The 23,273-nt window shown below is 37.6% G+C and overlaps 1 protein-coding gene across 3 annotated transcripts; it reads right to left on the reverse strand.

Annotated features, from left to right (window-relative positions):
* Positions 1-256: 256 nt before the first annotated feature.
* On the reverse strand, positions 257-22,127 carry LOC102891444 (Golgi apparatus membrane protein TVP23 homolog B). Of its 3 annotated transcripts, none has more exons than XM_006908401.3 (7): positions 21,970-22,127; positions 17,938-18,020; positions 16,658-16,802; positions 11,661-11,750; positions 10,403-10,534; positions 4,732-4,860; positions 257-3,423 (listed from the first exon to the last, which is right to left on the reverse strand). In XM_006908401.3, the coding sequence occupies exons 1-7, from the start codon at positions 21,979-21,981 to the stop codon at positions 3,397-3,399; spliced, it is 618 nt and encodes a 205-aa protein (XP_006908463.1). In that variant the 5' UTR covers positions 21,982-22,127; the 3' UTR covers positions 257-3,396. The 3 variants fall into 3 exon arrangements, with proteins under 3 accessions (XP_006908463.1, XP_024900121.1, XP_024900122.1); XM_025044353.1 differs by lacking the exon at positions 21,970-22,127 and adding an exon at positions 21,421-21,705; XM_025044354.1 differs by lacking the exons at positions 16,658-16,802; positions 21,970-22,127 and adding an exon at positions 21,421-21,709.
* Positions 22,128-23,273: the final 1,146 nt, after the last annotated feature.

Here is a 23,273-nt window from a genome sequence, read left to right on the forward strand (position 1 = left end):
ATAAGTTTCCTGTGATTTCTGAGATGCTTTTGCTTTTCTGATACAAGGGAACAGATGCAACCAGAGCCTCCATTCTTCTTCCTTCCTTAAAAATAGATTGTAACAGGATAGTAGTTACCAGAGGGAAAGTGGGGACGAGGGAGGTAAAAAAGGCTAAAGGGGGTCGGGGTCAAATATATGGTGACGGAAGGAGATCTGACTTTGAGTGAACACACAATGCAAAATAAAGGTGATGTATTATAAAAATGTACACTTGAAACCTATAACATTTTATTAACCAAAGTCACCCCAATTAATTTAAAAAATAAATGAGTCATCTTCAGCCGTGACAGTCATCTTGTAACCCTGAGGCAATGAACATAGGGACAAAAACCAGCTTTCTAAGGAATTGTTTAGTATCTGCATCAACACCAGCAATTGCCTAATTTCAGACTTCATTTGTAGAAAAACACACAAACTCTTTTTTTGTTTAAGCCACTATTATTTGCAGGATTTTCTGGTACTTAGTTGAACAAATTACTAACAGAGAAAATTCACAATCACAACAGATAACTGATTTAAAAATGGAGGTTTATGTTAAGTCTTTAACATTACAACCCATTTGACAAAAAACAGTGTTCAAACTATATGTGGGGAGAAGGGGTTGAGTTAAACCTTCATTTTTCATAGCAGGAAGTCAACAGCTAAGTATAAAGTTGATAAGTCAACTATAAGCACAATTAAGCATATTATTTAGACGTATGAAAGTAAATACCCCAAAATACAAAAACTAAGCAGTTGAAAATGTTTGCTTCTAGGCAGAATTGAGAATGGATTTCTGACCATGATTTGCTGACTATGAGTGCTTTATTTATTTATTTTTTTATATTAATCATAGTGGGGGAAAATTATATATTTTTTTCTTGGCACCAAATTATAACTTACGGAAATATGCTTCTTCCTTTCTTCTTTAGAACAATACAAAGGTTTAAGGAGTGCTTCCTGCTCCCCTCAAGAATTAGATATTTTGATTTTATTTTTAATTGAAAAGTGTTTTTAACATACAATACGAGACTGCATTCCTCAAAACCAGGATAGATTCTGGTTTCACTTTTCCTACCAGTGGTTTACAAGGAGGCTCAGCAGTCTCCTTGAAAATGGGTAGTTAGGGCTGAGAAGGTGATTCCAGATCCTCCAATCCTGTTTCCACTAGAGCAGCTCTGCTTTATTATAGATATTAAGTTTTGACAGAAGACGTAGAAGAAAAAGTTCCTCTAGTATGAAAATCACTGCACTATGGCAAAAGTTAGCACAGCTGAATATGTATTACTGAATTACTGAATTATTATATCTTAAATACTACACTAATGGAAATAATTATGGGGGATATTACAAATATACTGTATTGATAAGAATTCAGTTAGGCTATAGAAACAGAAAAGCCAAAACAGTAACACTTAAACAAGATAGAAGTTTCTCACTTAAAAATTCAGATAGGCAGTTCAGGGCTGCTATTCCCATCAGAGGTGACTCAGTAATCTCTACCTTATTTCTCTGCTATTCACAAAATGAGGCTTCTACCCCATTCCAAGATGGCTGGTTCAAGCCCATCTATGTCCATATTTTAGCTAGCAGGAAGGAAAAAGGGGGATAGGATGGGTATGTCCATCCTTTTAGGCATACTGAAAGTGTACTCATTGGCCAGAACTCAGTCACATGATCCCACTAAGCCGCAGCAAGAAAATCTGGGAAAAGCTGTCTTTGTTCCATGTCCCAGCTAATAAGTGGGAAACACATAGAAGAGAAAAACGGATATTGGAAGATAAGTGGTAAATCCTGTCACATGCATATTCTAAAATTCAATTCATATTTGGTTTTTAGGATTGCAGGTTCAAATAACAACACAGTTACATCAAAACCTATAACCAATGTGTTCCCTGTTAGACTCTCAACTCTAAAGATTTAGGTTAAATCTTTCAAATTAAATAATGTCTTCATGTAACATCAGTTTTCCTCACCGGATAAGCATAAGTAAAATGGCAACCAAGCATTTAATAAATTAATGACTTAATAAATTAATGATTCTTAATAAAGGAAGACATTAGAGACAAATATTTCTTTTAAAAACAGTAATACATCCTGATGGGTCTTCCTATAATCTGTTTCTTTGGGCAAGTTGCTCAATAACCTGAAGTTCCATTTCATCATCTGTAAACAGGTGTCACACAAAACAGGTTTGTCGTGAGGATCAAATGAGACTACACATGTCAAAATGCTTTGTAAGTAAAGTTTTATACAAATATAAAGTTATGAACCTTCAAAGCTATCCCTCCAATAAAGACAATCAAGTAAACAAAACATTTTTAAAAAATTTTAACAATGTATAAATACATTCACAAAATAATCTGTTGATTAAGATTCCAACAAACCTTATGGTACACCTACAGCAGAATGAACAGATGTCTATAATAGTTTGTAGACCATATCGCTTTTTAAGAAATACTATTAATACAAATGCATGATTTATAATATCCCCATTATAGCAAGAGAAAAAAATAGATTCATAAATGTCTTTTAGGCATTTATTATGCCAAGTATTTAAATGATTATTCTCATTGTGACATAAGAATAATACTCTTTTTATGATAAAAGATATATTTCATTAGACCAAGGACCACTGAAGCTCTTTCTGGAAGTTCCAAAGCAAAATCTGGCTACCCTTTCTAAAAAAATAAATAGAACATCAGCAATCTCTAGGTATCCTCTAAACATAAACTATCAAAATTCATTTATATTAACTGAACCTTAAATACATGGCTTGTTACAAATAAAAATAAACAAAAATTTTAGAAACTAATTCATCCACTGACCCGAATTTGATTTTTACCTACTTGTGAATGCCTAGGATAAGAAATTTTATCATGAAGTATATATTAAGTTGTAAAATTAACAATTTCTAACTTATACATAAGCCAAAGTACTCACTCTTACCAGGGAAGCAAAACTTTCTTCTGGAAATAATCTACAGGAATAATATGTAAACACAGAGTTTTGAGAACATCCTTCTTTGTTCCATGGATCAAAATGCAAAGGTCTCCATTACGTGTGTACATGAACACAAACACTTTCATTAATTTGGGGTATATGGATGTTACAAGACTGCGCATACACATATGTACACCATCAACCAAATTTTGACAATGTTTTTGGCTATAGTATACCTTCAAGCCCCAAATGCTAGAAAGTAAAAATAATATGAAAACTACTATTCCTTTTTTTCTTAAGTAAATTTAAAAATGGAAAAACAAACCCAACATTCTTCTCTGCAACATGTGTACTGAGTTCTAAAGGTTCAGAGCCAAGAATCTCTTCAGTTGTTCCCCAATGTAACAGAACACATAGACTTTCTCTCCCTCTTCAGGAAGTCTGATCATCTCCAGTATTCTGCAAAAGAGTGAGAACTCCTTTAAAAAACCAGACTTCGAACACTAGAAAAACATTCCATATTTGTAAACAGAGCCAGCTATGATGTTAACTTACATTCAATGGCCCAATTATATTAAAAATTATGAACAGGCAGAAGAAGTAAATCAATGGATCCACCCAAATATCTAGCAAGCCAGTCTCATTTTAGCAGAGCATCACCAGGTGCCACATAAGTCTACTAACCCTATCCACATTACGTCAGGCTCAATATTCAATTTCGCCCATATGCAATGTCTATCTCTACTTAAAAACTCTGAAAATCCTAAGGAAAAACCTATTAAGCACACACTTGACAACTACCATAAGGTGCACCACAACAAAAGTGTATTGGAACTGTGAAAAACCCCTCAGGTGGAGAATCATGTCCCTACAAGAATATCCATTTTGTCTACTTATCTTTTATACAAGAGAAACTATACAGTATATGGAAAGAACAATGAGACGAGAGCTAGGTTAAACCCTAGTTTTGTACCACTTATTAACTATACATACTTGAGTAGTCAATCTGTCAGGGATTTAGTTATCTAAATGCAATAGTTGGACCAACAGAATCAGCAGCCCCAGGAACATGTAAGACATGTAAATTCAGATGAACTGAATAAGGAACTCTGGGAGTGGGACCCAGCAATCTGTGTTTTAGCCCTCTAGGTGATTCTGATGCACATTCAAGTTTGAGATCCACTGTCCAGTATAATACTACTTACCCAACCCACTGCATGAAAACACAGACATTAATCAATTTCCCCAAGACATTTAACCAATAACTCTATGCCTATGAATATTACTTATCCCATTAAAAACCCTAATTTAAATCTTCATATTGGAGATCTGTAGTAAAATCCATTCTAAAAAAAATGAGTATTTTAAAACAATCTTTAATTATATAAGTCTTATTTCATTTCTACTTGTTCTTACTATAAATCCTAAAAACCACACAACATCTCTTCAAAATTGTTAGAGCCACCAGAACTAATGGAAAGCAATTGAACTAAATGTAATTTTTTTTTTAATTTTTAAAAATAAATTATTGTCAACGATAGTTTATCTCTCTGGTTTTAAAATAGTTTCAGGACACTGATAATACATTTCTGAAATGTCCTCAAAGCCTCTAAAAAGTAATTAATTTTATCATCATCTCATGTCTAAATAAATATGTGCCTTAAAAAACTTTTAAGTATTTCATAAAAATTAAACTCTACAAGAGTTAGAAATCATTGCATTAGTCACTGACCACATCAAAACTACCCTCACAATAAGAAAACTTACCTGTCTTAAAAACTGCTTTCCAAGATAAGATGTGGCCATGTTGGTTAAATTCTTTCTGCTGCCCACTTTGCACCTGATGTAGCCATAGAGATTGGCACCTTGTAGCACCACACCCATGGTAACTACTGCCTGAGAAAGAGGAAAATAATCAGTGATTACTGGCCTAAAACTGACCTTTCTCTATGCCATAAATGACATAAGGCAGACTGTCACGGGAAAGAAAAGGAAAATGACTTTGCAAATTGGGGGTTGTGCCAATAAAACTCCTTCATTTGCCAGAATAGACCTAACACACACTCTGCACAAGGCACTACATCACCCACCTAACAAATACTTATTAAACACATAGGATATATGCCAGGCACCATGCTAGCCCCTGAGGATAAATGGAGGGATCATTCTCTCTAATATTTTCCATTGGTCTGTCAGTAAAGATATAAAAAAAGTAAATGAGACCCGAGAGGCTCTAATGTTATTTAAGAATTACAAAACAATGATCAAGAAATAGATCGAGTTCAATAAACTGAGCATGCAGAGGTGAATCAAGTGGCTTCTGGGAAAACAAATAGTGTCTCCAGGCAACAATGAACAGGTGTATGTCTTCTGTGACCAGGGGTGGAGTGAGGTGGAGGACGGAGCACTAGGAGGAAATGTACTTTGGCAGAGTTGTTTCTACCTTGTGGCTACATCAGAAATCCTATAGGCGACCCTGCTAAGATCATTAAGGATTGAGAATAAGAAACAAGCCTACTCTTTAAATGTTATAGAAATAAAGTTAATTAGGACAACACAGGGGGATCCTATGATTAAATATTCTAGAAGAGGGGTAGGCAAAGTTTTTCTGTAAAAGGCCAGATAAACATTTTAGGCTGTATGGGCCATATGGTCTCTCTTGCAAATACTCAACTCTGCCATTCTAGCCCAAAAGCAGCAACAAATATGTCAACAAATAGGCAAGAGTATGTTCCAACAAAAATTGATAAAAACAGGTGTTGGGCTGGATCTGGCCTATACATCATAGTTTGCTAACCTGTTCTTAAAAAAAAAAAAAAAAAAAAAACTCATCAACTCATCTGCTATTTAAAGGATTATCTGGGAAACATTTATATCTGTAAAAAACAAGTCAGCTAAACAGAGTATCTTTTTCCAATCCAGATTTACTTTCCTTAACAAGCTGTACAGTTGATTTTAAGCAAGTGAGAAGATTTAAATGTTTAATTAAGGAATAGTTTCAAATCCCTAGCAAACAAAGTGGAGTTGTACTTTCTGTTCTAAACGTATGTTTCATAGAAATAAACACATTAGAATTATATAAGGTTCCTAGTTACCTAAATAAACATAAAACTATGTTTTTATTTAAATCAATTTCCTTCAACTTCCCATGCTGCTCAAATTGGGACACTCTTTGATATGTATGCACCAACGAGCCAGAGGCGCCTACATTCACAGACTAAGCAGCATGGGTACTGCTGAGGCATCAATGTTATTCAATGGTAACAAACAAATGTATAAGTTAAAACAAGCAGACTTCTGGTTTACAATGGTGTAATGAAGCTATTTATCAAGATCTTCTTCCCCCTAAGGTAAAAAGAGCAAACAGACTTTTTTTTAAGGCAAACAAGCTGGCACCAATAGATATATTTAAAAAAAAAAAAAAAAAGGGCTAGTCATCAGAGAAAGAGCCAGCTTGGTATCACTCTACACAGCTCCTAACTCTCCAAAGAAGCTCTAAGGGAAATTTCACTAATAATCATCGTTCCTTATAACTCACAAGGCAGAGGATACAGATAGCCCTAAGAAAAAATGCAGAAACAGACATGAGAGCGGAAGTCTCTCCCAACCAAAAAAAATCCAACAGAGGTAGGAAAATTCCAGCAGCTTGCCATGGCGATGCCTCCCTGGTGAGGTAGGAGGAGAGGAAGTACACCCAATCATCAAGCCAAAGACCTTAAGAGGGTCTTAAGGGTGGGGAGAGACTCATGGAGTGCCTGAGTGATGCCACCTTCCCACCCTGTGGTCTTAGGAGCCTAAACCATCTTTCAAAAAACCTTCCCTGCTCTGTTTTAGAGAAGAGAAAACACTGCTAAAGAAAGACTGGGCTGACTCTCCCAGATGGATGCTAAGGCTCCAGATCCTCAGACACAGTATAAAGCAGGAGAATAGAATCAGAATAGAGAACACACCCAACCAGGAGACAAGAACTCCACTACAGAAGATGGCAAAAACCCCAGCAAGCCAGCCATGGCAGCCAGAGGCCTGGCTACATTCTCCTCCTCAGGCTGCCAAAGACAGCATTCAAATTCTAGCTCATAGCAGAGCCCAGATATCTCAGACAACACGAGAAAGCAGGCAAGGGGAACTTACTCACACTAAACCAGCATAGAAAAGAAGATCCATACACAGCTGCCACTGTAAGCAGGAGCAAAATTAGGGAAAAAGGGAAAGGCATCTATGTAAAACTATACCAAAAAACAAAAATAGGGAATGAATACAGTATGCAGAAGATAGGTAAAGAATCTACACTGAAAGAAATATAATCCACCAAAGTAAAAGCATTTCTGGGAATACTTCACCCTATGGAAGAATCTAAAGATGAGAATTCAAAGAGAATGAAAGTGGGATAACACAACAGAAGATGAAAATGGAGCTGGCAGAGTTAAGGAAATACAGAGAGGTGTTTGCTGACCACCCAGCCTAAAGTAACCCACTGTTCTCTCCCTTGCCCTCTCCACTCTCTCACCTTGTATCTATCTTTCTAATTAATATCCCACGCCGCCCCCCTGCTCTCTTATCTACTGTCTGTCTACACTCTGTTCCATTAGAGCATAAGCGCTATCAGAGAAGTTATCTTATTTATCTGGCCCCTAACATTATCCCCAGTGCTGAAACAACTCTGGCATATGGCAGACTCTTAAAAATATCTGCTGAATGAAAAAATAAAAAGGAAAAAGATGAGGAGAGATCAAAGCAATTAAAAGCGGTAGATGAGAACAGATAAAAATGATCCAACAGATAACTGATATCTCAGAACTAGAGAAGCCAAAATATAGAACATAAATAAATTTAAAGACTTCACAGAAGACAATTTTCCTGATTCAAAGCAAAACCTGCGTCTGCATATTGCAGGGGCATACAGTTGCCAGAAAAATCAATATAGAAAAAAATAAACACAAAGACATTCTGGTTATATTTTAAAACTTCAAGAATAAAAAAAAATTCTTTGTCCAGGGAGAAGAATGATTCACTCATTTACATGGAGGTTAAGTAAGCCTGGCCACAGATTTCTCTGCAAAATTCCATGTAAGAAAATGATAAAGTAATAATCCTCTAAATGCTAAGAGAAAGAAGCTGTGACTCAAAAATATTAACCTAGCCAAGTTGTCATTCAAAAATAGTCAATAGGCTCATATACTTAAACATGGCAGAGCCGAAAAGAAAAATAACACCTACAAGTTTTTTGAAAAAAATCACCCAACAACAAAATTTAGCCAACCAGGAGGTAAAAGAAAAAGCTACAATAAAAAAACTAAATCGATATACTCTAAAATACTGTAGATCAAAGACTGAACAACCAATAAGAAATATCATTTCAAAAGGTAATTGTTATAAATCTTGACAAAATAATACTGGAACAAACAAAACTCAGGTAACAGAAAAGGAAGAAACGAAAGAGGAAATAATAGTATTTCATTTCCTTGCTAAACGGTCTGTAAGTCAATAAACAGGTTTAAGTGTATTATTTAAAATAACTAAAATAAGACTACATAGTAAAGTTTGGGGAGAGTCAAAAGTTAATCTAGGGTCAATTGTATACCAACAAAAAATTAGAAATGAAAGCAGGGAGGAATGGTGGGAAAAAGCATGAGTGTTAACTTTACATCTTTCACAGGAGGAAATCGATAGATATTAAATGGATTCCCTAATTCATGAAAGAGGGTATGATACTAGCATGTAATAAAGATAACTACTAGAAAAACTAAAAATAGACAATAAACCTTCCAAATCATAAGAGGAAAATATTTATACATGTGTACACACAAAGAAAAAGAGAATCTATTTAACAGAGACAAGGAAATATTAAAAATAGGGAAAAAAGCATAATTTAGGCTAAAATATATCTGAATATCTTAAATAAGACAAATTCAACTATTAAAAGAATAAGACTCACAGTTTGAGTCAAGTGACTGATTGTATTTTCCAAAGGTGGTAGCAACAATATCTCCTGTTCTACATGCTCTTCTAAAACCTTCTTACACTTCTTTCCACCCCCTAATCAAGGTGTAAAGCAGGGATCCCCAACCCCGGAGCCAGTACTGGTCCATGCCTGTTAGAAGCCAGGCTGCACAGTAGGAGGTGAGTGGCGGGTAAGCGAGCAAAGCTTCATGTGTACTTGCAGCAGCTCCCCAGCGCTAGCATCACAACGTCAGCTCCACCTCCGATCATCAGGCATTAGATTCTCATAGGAGCACAGGTCGACTGGTGCCATAAAGGCTGAGGACTGCTAGTACAGGGCCTAATTCCCATCCCTTGAATATGGATAGGTGGCAAAGTAATACAGTGACTTCTGAGGCTAGGCTGTTATAATGGGCTGAATTCTGTCCTCCAAAAGTTTGTATGTTAAAGTCCTAACCCTAGTGTCTTTAAAGAGGTAATTAAAATAAAACACAGTCACTAGCGTGGGCCCTAATCCAATACAACTAATGCCCTTATAAGTAGAGGAAATTAGGACACAGACATACAGTCAGAAGACCATATGAAAACACAGGGAGAAGACGGTCATCTACAAGCCAAGGAGAGAAGCCTCAGAGGAAACCAGTCCTGCCAACAACCTTGATCTGATACTTCCAGGCTCCAGAACTTTGAGAAAATAAATTTCTGTTGTCTAAGTCACCCAGTCTATGGTACTTTGTTATGGTAGCCCAAGCAAATTAATACAGTTGTAAAAAGCAATTCAGGTTGTGAGCTGAAACACTCTTAATTAGAGCTGTGACTATCCAGGTAAGCAGTCTAAATGCCATGAAGCCACCAGGCAATGAAGAAGCCCAAACTAGCCATGCGTTGTGACCGTGTGGGAGGCCACAAGACCTCTTAAAGAGGAAATGCCCAACCAGCCCCCAGCCAGCCACTCCAGCCACAGTGGCAGTGACTGCAACAATATAAGATCCAAAGCCAGACATCCAGACAAGCCCTTTCCAAGCTCCTAAACCAGAGAAACTATGAGATCATAAAATGACTACTGATGTTTTAAGCCACTAAGTTTCGGGAAGATTTACTATATAAACAATAGATGGCCAGAACAGGTCACCAAACAATATTTTCAAAAAGATCACTCTGTTAGTTACAAATTAAACTAAACGTGTTTGTCTGGAGTTTATTGAACATCCCTACACAACAAGATAATAATGTGGTATATATGGTAACCTCTGTAGGTGGGCTAAATAGAAATCTGCTACGCATCTGGAGAACTGATAAAATGGGTGGGGTCTTTAATGGGACTCTGCTTGCCAGTACTTAAAAAGCAGAGTTGGGAATCTGAATTTAGGAAATACATGATGAAGCTGCCTATTCAAGATAAATCCCTGATGTTAACAAAGATAGCTGCTTATTATGATGATCATCCATCAGACATCTTAATGGATTGATTATTCAATAGTTCCACACTGATACTCACCAACCACTTCATTCTGAAGGAGAAGAGAGCACTGAAGGCAAATATCACCCACAGCACTGGACAGGCAATAAGTCCTAACCAAAAGATTCTTGATTCAGCCTCTGAAATAGTTTTATTCTCTTCAGGGGACACCTACAAAAAATCATGAATTTAATAACCAACATTTTGTGATACCTATCAGTAAAAAGTTTAACATCTTTAAAAAACACCTTACCCTCAAATTCAAATAAATACAGACCACCCAAGTCCTACGTTAGAATACCTGCTGCCACCACCACCCCCTCCACCCCCCGCCAAATAACAGTAGATCTACCACTACCACTACTGTAAATTTAGGAACTGGTTTTAATATATTTTGTTTTAAATCAAGAATTCTGCATTTTCAGGGCAGAGTAGGCAGTTTAAGGGTTGTCTCTGATTGGGATTCTATTCAATTCTTCTTGCACTTAGACACTGTTTATTCACAAGGAAGCTTTGAATGATACCTTCCTGAGTGAGCATCATCCAAAAAGGTCAAGTCAGGATCCAGAGGGGAAAAAGAAAACGGAATTAAGCGATTCTGGACAATGATCACAATGTCTTAGCAAAACCCAGGAATTTAAAAAGGTGGTAAGTTGTTTCCAAGGTAGATTTTATAATATAAATGCTGCTTTCTGAGTACCTGTTAAGGCCCTTCCAAGCAGAAGCCAATTTCATTGGCACTGTCCAGGAATTTTGTTCTCTGCCTCCCAAACTGATTTCCACAAGGAAACTGAATGTTCACTATTGATGAACAGCTAACCACAAAGAGACCAGGGTCCCCTAGGGCTCCTGAAGACATAATTTAAAAACAGACTACTTTGATGAATTCACATTTTCTATCCAGTTGCAATCCTTCTATTTTTTTTTTTTTCCAGCCCCCAAATAGAAGAGGACCATGGCATCAAGGACAGAACAAGCTATTGGAAGCACTTATATCAGGCCAGGCAACATTAAGCCATCAGAAAGAGATCCTTTATCAGCAGCCTCTGATAGGCAGCTTAGCACACTGTGTAAGCTCTGATCCAAAGTCTACTCTGAGTATTCTTTCCTGTACATGCCTGTTTCCAGTCTGAACTAGTCAAAAAATGTAGTAAGTTTTAGAAGACCACCTGGTTTACATGCCAAGTGTTTTGGGGTAGTACTTTTAATCTTGAATAGTTCATCCTTAAATATTCAAACCTAATCTACACATAATTTACTGAATAACACTTAAAAAAAAGAGGGGGTTGCAATTTACCTTCCTGGACTCAAACACCCAGTGGCTTTTTCCATCTTCATCAATATGATTCCACCAACGTAGGCCAACCATTAGTCTGCCTGTGACATTCTGGCAAAGATTAACATATAAACACACATTTTAAAAACATTATTTAAAGATCTACCATAGGTCATATCTTACTGTACCATTTCACAAACAAAATAACATCAGCTTTATCTCCATAATATTCAGTTAAAGACCATTACATACCAAGCCTGGACAAAAGATTAAACAAATGGCAATGGCAGGACCAGCAGAGGTGGAGGTGACAGAGTAAGCATATCCATAAACATTACCGTTCTCTTTTCCCTATTGAACTCTTGTCTTTTCTCCAGTTCCCTAATGTGCTCCTAAACCCCTTGCTGTTTAGCTACTGTGACCTGTTCTAATCTATCTTGATTACAGCTATATTTATTTTAAAACTGTATATCTCTAAAAATGGTTGTTATGGACTGAATGTTTGTGTCCCCCAGAATTCAAATGTTGAAACTCTAACCCCCACCATGTGATATCAGGAGATGGGGTCTTTGGGAGGTGATTAGGATTAGATGAGGTCATTAGGGTGGAACTCTCACAAATGGGATTAGTGCCCTTTTAAGAGTGAAGAGAGAGTTTTCGACTTTTCTCTGCTTTCCACCATGTGAGGATACGAGAAGTCAGCAGTCTGGAACCTGGAAGAGGGTCCTCACCAGAAGACAACCACGCCGGTACCCTGATCTAGATTTCTAGTCTCCAAAAACTGGAAAATAAATTCCTATAGTTTATAAGCCACCAGTCTATGGTGTTTTTACAGCTGCCCAAACTGACTAAGACAGTGGTTATAGGTACTGGCCTTCACTCAGTACCTCAAATGTCCCAAGCTCTTTTCCTCTTACTAAATAAAGTTAACAAATTACACTGGTAGCTTTCCTAATGTTTACTTACTCAACAAATATTTGCTGAGCACTTACTATGTGCTGGTAATAAAATGGGGATAGCAGAAACATTCCCTAACCTCATGGAGCTTAATGTGTTGTGTGTAAGAGAGGCAGTCAATCAATGTGCATATGTACCACTACCAACCATGATAAGTACTGTGAGGGAGAAGTATGGGCTGCCTTAAGAATCTAACAAGGAAATATGATCTAGTCAGGAATGAGAAAATGTCTTCCTGAGGAATCAACATTTAGAATGAAATTTAAAGAATAGGTAGGAATCAATAATGCAGGAGATTTTTAATTAGTGGTGTCCACTAATAAATTCAGGGGTACTGTGAACTCAGATGGGAAAAAAAATATTTATCTTTATTTTCACTAACTTATGGCTAAAATTTAGCTTATCGTTAAATTATGGATGTATACAATCAACCACAGTAGAATTAAGAATACCTGTGATTTTGTCACAATAAAAAGCAGATTTTTCATATTATATTATACTTGTTATCATAAAATATTGTTTATGCTCATTGATGCTGTCGAAGTAATTAGACCTGCTGCTAGATTTTGCTATTTAATACATTAATAAAGTAGATATCACTAAATCAGAAATTTGCCTTTTTAATGTTTTCGTTATATTTCAGTGTAAGTGATTTCTCCTGTAATTTTATGTATTTGCTTTTATGTTTTTAAAAACATTAGTCATAGTTTGAAGAGACTATGAAAAGGAGTCCATGGCCCAAAAAGGAATCCCTGTGTTAAAGTAATAAGAGAATGATAACACTCCAGGTAGAAAAGTAGGCATGGAAGCCCTCAAGGAGAATGTAAAATCTATGGATTTATGGGACTTGGTGATTAACTGGATGTGGGATAGGAAGAAAGCAACTCATATATTTCTGGTTTGCTCAAGTAAAAAAATAGTGATTCCAGGCCCTGCAAAAAGGAACACTGATGGAAGAGCAGCACTTGGGAACTGGAAGATGACAAGAAGTATTTTATATATGCTGAATTTGAGGTGCCTTCAAGATAGCAAAGTAAAAATGTCAAGACAGATGAATAAGAGATCTGGGAGTCCACCAGGCTTAGAGATAAGCAACTGAAATCAGAAGCACAGATGATACTGCTTAGGAAAGGAATACAGAAGAATAAAAGGAAGCCTTAAAAAACAAAATTCATTTTGTAGAAATGCTAACATTTAAAGAAATGCTAAATAAAGAAGAAGAGCTGGCAAAGACCAAGATCAGCCAGAGGTCTAGTTTATTGGCATTTTCAAATAACATCTCTTAGAATATTTGAAACTCTTCTATTTTTCCACTTTCCAATTCCTTACTTTCAGCTTTTGTCAATATTAGTGTATTTTCCTAAATTCTCTCAAGCTTATTGTTGTTTTGGAAACTTCTGGACCTCTAATAATAAAAGCCTTTAGTCTATTGTTTTTCCTCAGCTATAGACACAATCTAAAAGTTTGAGTGTAGAAGATCACTGTCATTAGGTGTGTATAATCTATTATCTACAGTTTTTGTTTCCTTTTTAAGCCAAAATATTTGGCAGGCTGGCTTTTGTAATTCCAGTTTTGACAATCATTTTTTATAATTTCTAGTTTTGTTGCACTGGACTAGAAACCGTAGCTGCTTTGAGCAATTTATTTGAATTTTCTTAGTAGTGATATTTAATCAACTTTTGTTAGTGATGCTGAACATTTTGTAAATGCTGAACAGGAACTGAACAAGAAGGTAATAAATTATCTCTTTACATACAAAGTTCCAAATACTGCAATTACAGTGATCTTGTTATTTCATTCAGATCCTTTAGACTTTATTTATTTCTTGTTGCTTTGATCTGCCAAGGACAGTGTTAAACTCCTATCACGATAATGTTCCCTCCATCTTCTAGTGTCTCTAGTTTTTCACTATTCATAGTTTTGTGTAATGTCATTCTGTGAATGAGCCTCACTGTGATTCATAAAATGATCTTTTTTGTTCCACTGACTGCTGTCTTACCCTCATTTCTATTTTGTCTAACGATATTATAGTGCCAAGTTTCTTTCTGTTTGAATTGGTCTGATGTTATCTTTGCCTTTTTTTACTTTTTCTAATGTCGCAATTTTAGTTAGAACTTTTTGGTTGGACTTTTGATTTTTGACCCAATCTTAGACTTCTTATCTTATAAAAGAGTTTAATCAAATTACATTTACTGTTATAATTTGCTACTACTTCCATCACCTTGTTCTATGCCTTGTGAAATTTAAGCTTCCTTGACATGTTTCATTTCCTTCTCTTGCTGTATGAACTGTTTTAGTTGCTCCTATCTTCTCCAATGTGGAAGACAAACAACTTATTTTAAATTTTACTAATAATTACCATTAAATTTTTAAAACTATTATTTAACCTTTTGACTCTACCTGTCAGGGGAAGGAATAGAACAAAAGCCCCATACGGAGGTTATTTTTTAAATTTTTTTAATTTTTTAAAATAATTTATCTTTTTTATTTTTTAATAATGATCTCTTCTCTTGATAACTGCATTAAGAATTATAAAAATTATGACACATCTCTGTTCTAACTAGGTTCAGAACCCTGCCTATGCCTTTTCCCAAGTTTATTTAATAATTTCCCCAACTTGACTTTTTAATTTTGCTTCATATCTCAATTGTTTCAATATCTATAAGGAATTTAATCAAGATAAAAGGATGACAGTTTTTAAGCCATCATTGTAAAAAAAAAAAACAGCTTATCAGAAAATATACTTTTTGGCCACATTTTTTAAAACGCTAAATCCAGAAGGATTTAATTATTTAATTATAAGAGTTTGGAAATTACCAAGAACTAATCGAAAGCTGTATTCTATCTGGCTAAACAGAAATTATATGAACAACAAAAAGAAAGCATTCCTCAAAACAAAACTGTGACCAAGATATGGTAAACACTTAAAAGCATAAAGCAACAGAAGAATTTCAGGGAAAAATAAGCCAAGACTGTACAAAAGAGAAGCCTAAAGAAAACAGACCTTTGTAATCTTCATTTTCAGCATTTTGTGGCCTATATAAAATGGCCACCACCAAGCCAACCACTTCTGATATCTGTAAGAATCAAAAAATCTAAAAATGGCTGAGTTGATGGTGTGAATAGATTTGTAACATCTTTCTGGTCTTTGAATCAACATACATGTCTCTGAAATTCCGAAATTAGCTTTTGCTATTTTTTGGCCTCTGATATATTCCCCACCATTTTACTATGAAAATTCCTAAACACACAGAAGTAAAGTTTTACAGTGAACACCTATATATCTACCACCTAGAGTCTATATTAATACTATTTTAATATAATTACTTTATCACATGTCCATCTATGTACCTATCTATATCCATCCACCTTTCTACTCATCATTGCCTTTAAGTTTGAAAGCATTTCTTTCACTCCTTTCTATCCCCTACAACAGGGTTTCTCAACCTCAGCACTACTGACATTTGAGACTAGATAATTCTTTGTTGTGGGGGACTGTCCTATCTGTGCATCATAAGATGTTTACCAGCATCCCTGGCCACTACTCACTAGATGCCAATAGCATACTTCCCCACTCTAGTCATGATAACCAAAAATGTCTTCAGACATTGACAAATGTCCCGAGAGACAAAATTGGCCCTATTGGAGAAATACTACCCTAGAGCTCACATAAGAGCCTTTGCAAATGGTGGGTACTCCTTAGGTATTTGCAGACAAACTATCCTGGGGTCTTATCTAGAAATCATATACAACACAGCTGAAGGTAACCCTGAAGCAAAACCAGTGGTATGGATCAGAAGTATATGTAGGGTCTGTATCTGCTTGTCACATTTTATTTAATTTTAAAGCTGATGTAGGCACAGACATAAGGCACAGACAAGTGAGTAGTGTAATAACCTACATGTGATCTAATATACCTGGCGTTCTAAGATGAGGCCTAAGGTAACAAAAAGATAAATTAATGCCAATCCAAAATGCTGTGTCATTTTTTTTTTTACTGTCTTACATCATTCAATCTCAACATATTAATATGATTTCAAAATATAAACAATTAAACCTACCTTGACTGCCCAAAAGTCACATGACAACAACAAGATAATTGTCACCATACAGGCAATAAAGCTGCTGCTGAACAATTCACAGAGAAGATAGACTACAATTGCACTGACTCGAAAGAATAAATGGAAAAATGATGCCACTGGGTGTCTGAAAACCAAAAACATAATCAAAGAAATACAATTACATTTTACACAGGTACTGCAGATGTAGATGAAAGATGCTTCAGCTATAGCATAATCATGCAGTTTGGTCAAAATAAAAGAGGTGATTTGAAGAGGCAGCAATCTGCTACTTTTTTTTTCCTAAGTCCCATTATTTGACTAGGCCCTGTTGTCATAGCAAATCTACTATGAAAACATGATTTTAACAACTCGTTGAACATAAACTTTCACAAAATATATAAGAAACTTTACCAAGCTTGAAGGAATAAGGAAACCATACTCTTAGGATTAAATCCTATTCTTATATGTCCAAAAATCATAACAAAAGAATTTGTAGGCCCTCAGAAATCACTTCAGGCATTAAGACAAAGCAACTATCAGGCAGAGTTGTTGTTTTTTTTAACATCTTTATTGAGATTAATCCATATACCATGCAATTCACCTATTTAAAGTATATAATTCAATAGTTTTTGCTATATTCACAGAATAGTACAATCAATTTTAGAACTTTTCATTACCCCCAAAGGAAACCCTTACCCCTTGGCAGTCGATCCCCATTTACCCTAACTCCACCCCTCTCTAGCCGTAGGCAACCAATAATGTACTTTCTGCCTCTAAAGATTTGCCTATTCTGGAGATTTAAGGTTAATAAAATTGTACAATATGTGGTCTTTTGTGACTGGCGTCTCTCAGTATAATGCTTTTAAGGTTTATAGATTTTGATTTCATTAAGTGAATTTTTTAGAGAGAACTAAATTTGGAATAGAAATATCTTTGGCTTGATATTTTCATGTTAGTTCATACAAAAGATGCAAAGTAAATCAAAATGCAATATATCTATAGAAACTAAAGAAACAGTGCATTCTTGGTAAACTGTAGTCAGAATTAACACACCAATGTTCACATAACTGGATTTGCAGATTTGAAAACTCAAGAGTAAAATTCCATATACCAGTTATTCCCAAAGAAAATATGAATTGTCATCTTTGTCTCAGATCTTTAGATCACACTAGCAATATACAATATTCACAAGTACATCACAACTACTGTGCCTTGAATCAGAACCGCTGGACCAGAACAGCACTGGACACAAACACAACTCTTAAAATGTATCCTCATACCTGATTTTGGATTTTTTTGGTCTATTAGCTGTTTCCTCTTCTGCGTCAAACAGTGCAACATCTTCAGTGTCATCATTACTGTCCTAATAGGAAAATTAAACATTCATGAAGCAAAATGAAATTCAGTACACACAAGACAGCATGTTAGTCAAAATGGGAGACAAGATGTGGTCACAGACAACTGGAATTCACACCCTAGGAAAAGGGCATGTGCAGTTCCTTCACCCCCATGTGATAATCCATCCCTACCCAAGCTGCTGAGCCGTGAGAAAACCACCAGGGTACAGATGCTGCTGCAAAGTCACAGAGAATGCTGAGGCTATCAGGGATAAATTCAATGTTTGGGGCTCCTTTATAGAATCATGTGACTGCATACTTCTTTCCCTGACCCCTTCTCATAACTTTCTTTTTATCCAAAGCAAAACCAACTACTTGGAATCACTTATTTTCCTGTCTCCTCTGGGGCCTGTTCATCAATTTTCCCTTTATTTACACTTTCTTATATTATCAAAGCTTTCTATTGGATGTTTCTAATCAGTATATAAACTTCTTCAAGTGTTCTTTATTGCATAAAGATTTTTTTAAAACCCTGATCCTGAATCTCTCCTTCTACCTTCTACTTTCCTTCCCGTAGTGTTCCTTCCTTTCATGACTTTAGGCTTCTAAGAGTGGTTTACACCTCAACTCACAGCAATTCACCTTCTGCCTCAACCACATGAATTTGCTTTTCATACCTTTACTAGTGCCAGCCCCTCACCAGCCTCCAATTTTATCTCTAGTCTCACCTTCAGCTCTTATCTCAGGATATTCTTACTGTACATCTACTCCTACCTCCATCCAAACTCTAAGCTACTATAAGGCATGGTCTGTCATTGCACTATAATAAATCCTAGTGTCAAGCAGTGTCAGGCAAAGCAGTAAAATATTTGTTGACGGTATGCATGAATACAAAAGGAGGCAATCACCTATAACACAAGGTAGACTGAAATCAGTGCCAGTACAAATGGGAACACAGGAAAAGAAAGGGCTCTGGAGAAGCTTCCTGAAGGAGAGTTTATCAGCTGGGCCTTGACAGAGCAAGGAGGCCTCCTGCTCACTCTAGTCCCTCGACTAGGTATATTTTCAAAGGCACAGAAGTGAGAATGTGCAAAGTATGTACAAGGAATGGCCAGGGAGCCTACAGAGTAAGTGAAAGGTGGGAGAAGTGAAGTAGGAATTAATGCTTGAAAGGTAAAACGAATTCCAATCTGAGACCAGTGGTTCTCACAGCCTTGGCTACAGACTAGAATTACCTGAGATGCTTTAAAAAAAAAGAAAAGAAAAAAACCTGACACCTGGGTCCCGCCTTGAGGTTCAGATGTAACTGGTCTGGGGTGTGGTCTGGGTGTCTGGATTTTTTAAAGCTCTCTAGATGATAATAATATGCAGTCAAGACTGAGATCTCTACTGTATGATGCTATGGAATGAAAAGCCGAGGCCTTCAGCCCTTGATCCCAATAGTCCAATCTCCATCCAGCAACCAAGGTGACCTTTTCACATTAGATCATAGCCTTCCCCTACATAAAATCCATAGCATTTTGGCTGAAAAACAGACTCCTTATCATCACATATCAGGATCTGGTCCCTGTCCACCTCTAAGCCCTTGTCTCAGGCCATCCTCCTCTATTTACTGCGGTAAGTATACTAATGCCTCCTCTCACTCCACCAAAGAAGTCCAGGCTCTAATCCCTAGATCTTATGAATATGTAAATTTACTTGGCCAAAAAAAAAAAAAAATTGCAGAAGTTATTAAGTATCTTGAGATGGGAAAATTACCCTGGATTATCCAGGTGGTGCCAATAATGTAATCGCAATGATCCTTATTAGAGGAACACAGAAGGGTCAGAATCAGAGAAGGCAATGAAACGTGTTAGAAGGAAAATTCTGGCTACTGTGTTAAGAATCTGGAGAGAAAGAGTAAGAGGGCAAGGGGGAAAAGACAAAGGCACAAAGTTGGTCAGCAGGCTAATTCAGTAAGGAATCCAAATAGTAATGGTTTGGTCTAAAGTGAATGCAGTGGAAGGGATGAAAAACAGCCAGATAACAAATATTTTTATGGTAGAACTGACAGGATTTGCTGATGAGTTGAATGTGGGGTAGGAGAAAAGGAGTCAAAGAAGATTCCAAACTTTTTGTCCTTAGCACCTAAAAGGATGAAAATGCCAAAGATAGACTCTGGACACCCCAATATTTAGAGGTCAAAAAGATTTGGAAGGAATAAACAGTGGGGGTGCTATGGAGTAGGAGGTGAACCAGGAAAGGGTGGTATCCTGGAAACCAGAAAAGGAAAGTGTTTCCAGGAGGAGGATCCAATCAACTATGTCAAATGCTCACAAGTAAGATGAAAACCAAAAAGTGACTACTGTTATTTCTAACAAGTCATCAATGACCTCAATAAGAGCATTTCAATATGGCAGAGGAAGGAGGGAGAAAGCCTAACTAGAATAGATAGAAGAGAGAATAGAAGAATGAAGAGACAAGTGTAGACAGGTCTCTTAACAAGCAAAGAATGGGATGATAGCTGAAAGGGCATGTGGAGTTTTTAACATAGGAGCAATTAGAGCACATTTCTACGCTGTGTAACCAAGCTTATAAAAAGGGATAAAAATGATGCTGAGAGAAAGGAGAATTGCTGGATCAATGCCTTCCAGCAAGCCAGATGAGATGGAAATCAGTGCATAAGAAGAGGGCACAGCCTAGGAACAGAGCACAGACAGTTCAATTATAATAAAAGAGAGGAAGAGTATATGAGAATTATGAGCCAAGATGAGGATGGCAGGTGGTGTTAAAATTTTCTTCTGATGGCTTCCATTTTCTGTGAAACAAGCTGACTGAAGATAAGGGAGAAATGTTAACAGTTTGAGGAGAGAGGTTTTATTAGCGGCCCAGGAGGGTGAGAGTGGGGGAACAATGGAAATGTAGTGATGAGTGCCTGGCAGTATGAAGGGCTCACTTGAGGTCCATGATCACAAACTTAAGGTGGGAACAGTACGTTGTGTGTGTGTGTTTCCAGCCTCCTTCAGCCTGGGTGCAGGTTGAGAAAGCCTAATTTAATCATCGCTGGATTTTTGTCCATTCAAGTCACCTCCTGAGTGGTCTTTCCTGACCATAAATCCTAAGGTTGTCCTATTCTCAGATACTTGCTATTACACCACCTTTTCTTTGCTATCATTATCTGAAAATATCTTTAGTTACGTAACTTATTATATCTTCCCACTCCAACCCCTCGACAAGCTCCCATCCCTCAGTACCCTACAATGTACCCGGCAATTCGGGCAAGAAAACTGTACTGTTTACAGCCCTATCCCAAGGCCTAAAACAGTGCCCGAGCCATACAAACCTCTCTATAGACATATAGATATATATAGATATAGATATATGACAATCTAAGTGAAAGTGCACTATAAATAGTAAAAATTTTTTTAAAGATTAAATTATTCTCACCAATCTCTGGTTGAAAACCTGATGACTGTAACTAAGGGCACAGATGTGGTCAGCCACTAACCGCCACCAATTCAATGTTAGTCTGGCAACAGAAACGAATACAAGAGTCTGGCGGTCCTATTTCGACAGAAGAGTCCTATTTCGACAGAATCGCAGCGCATCCCTAAGCATCAGGGTGTTCCCCCTCGGCTGTCCACGAACGGTTGAGAAAGACCAGAGCAATTTCACATAGGGCAGCGTTTCTGCAGCCCGGCCCCGGGCGCTCTGCGTTTGTCTACAATGCGCTTTTCCACACCCGGAAGCTGTTCCCCCTCCGCACAGCCTGGGTATCCCGCCACCGAAGGGTTCACGGAGCCCAGCCCCGGGGCAACGAACGGCCTGCGTTCCTCCAACCCCCACCTCTTCCGCCCACTCGCTACTCCTCGGACACGGGTAGCGAGACGGGACGCGGACACTACGGCCCCAGACGCCCGACTCGCGCCCCGCCCATCCTCTAGGCCGAGCCCACCGCCGCCACCGCCACCCTCACCCCGCGCCACAGCCCCTCACCTGCTGAAACATGGCGGCCTTGAGCCAGCCCCACTTCCGGAAGCCACGTCAGCGCGACGGCAGCTAGGCGGGGACTGGAACTGACACGGGAAGGTCACCAGAGGCCAGGAGGAGCCAAAGTACAAGCCACAGCACGTCCACGCTTCCGCTTCCAGGCGCCTCGCGGGAGAAGCAAGCTCAGCGACAGGGAGAGCGTGGGGGCGGGGCGAGTGCATGGTCCGGGCTGTCCCGAAGAGCTGTATTATGCGGACCGTGACGGGGCGGGGCGAGGAAGTGGGCGGGGCAACCAGGGAGCAGGGCTAGATGAGCAGACTGGGGCGGGAGCTAGTACTAGCCTGGGAGAAAAACCATCTGGGAAAGGATCCCAGTGCGACGGTTGAATTTAAGTTGCAAGCTTCGTGGCTTGTCACGTAGAGATGTTGTTGCTACCTAAGAGACGTTATTCCTACCCGCACCAGTGTCCTAAAGGCGGGGTTAGGGCTTTATTATTTCGTATTGCATTTTTGTTTTACAAAGTTTTCCTTTACAGTATTATATTTGTATCTTAAATTTTAGAAGCACTTGAAAAAAATTAATGTGCTCCTGCGAAGGGGTAAAAAGTTATTAATAGCAAAGCAGGACAAAGCAGGAGAACTCGCGTAAACAATGGACAGTATAATTGTGGAAGACACCGGGAAACTTAAGGAACAGAGAGGGGGAGAGCGTGGGCCCTGGAGCTTAAGCTTTGGAGCTTGAACCCCGCCTCTTCCACTTACCAGTTATCAAACCTCTGTAGAATCTTTCCTCTGTTGTAAAGTGGAGATGATAATAGTATCGTACTGGTTAAGGACCTAGTAAATAGGAGATGGTATTCTTATTATTGTTTTACGTTTAGTTGCTAAAGGTGTGACCTTGCCCATTTGAAGGACCTGAAATTCAGGAGCTGTAAATCATCTTTGAAACTAATTATAACAACATCCTGCCTGCACTGGCCTACATCAAACTGCTGTGGAAGGTTCATGGAGTAATATATTGGCATCTTTCCTTAATTGAGGAGACTCTATTAAAATTACGATATTTTACATGGCTATTTGCCAGTGCAGCTTTAAACCTAATATATTAATAATGAAAAATTTCTCAAAGGAGAGAAAGCGTAGCAAACAATTGTATTCTTGCACTTGGAAATGAAAACAGAGGCTTTGAACTAGTGACCTTTGCATCTAGGCTGCCCATGCCATGTTTTTGGTGGCCCATCAAGTGTGTGGGTTGTGGGGTTTTGTTTTTTGTTGGTTTTGTTTTGCATTCTATTTGAATTCATTACCATC

Source organism: Pteropus alecto, unplaced genomic scaffold (genome assembly GCF_000325575.1).
Source record: "Pteropus alecto unplaced genomic scaffold, ASM32557v1 scaffold52, whole genome shotgun sequence".
In the NCBI taxonomy this organism is placed as follows: Eukaryota; Metazoa; Chordata; class Mammalia; order Chiroptera; family Pteropodidae; genus Pteropus; species Pteropus alecto.

What these genes read in the sequence shown, in the direction of transcription:
- LOC102891444 (XM_006908401.3), bottom strand. An exon ending in GTGACTTTTGGGCAGTCAAG is followed by an intron (nt 11,751 to 16,657) that starts GTAGGTTTAATT and finishes AATCTTTGCCAG; the next exon opens with AATGTCACAGGCAGACTAAT. An exon ending in GAAAGCAGTTTTTAAGACAG is followed by an intron (nt 3,424 to 4,731) that starts GTAAGTTTTCTT and finishes ACTCTTTTGCAG; the next exon opens with AATACTGGAGATGATCAGAC.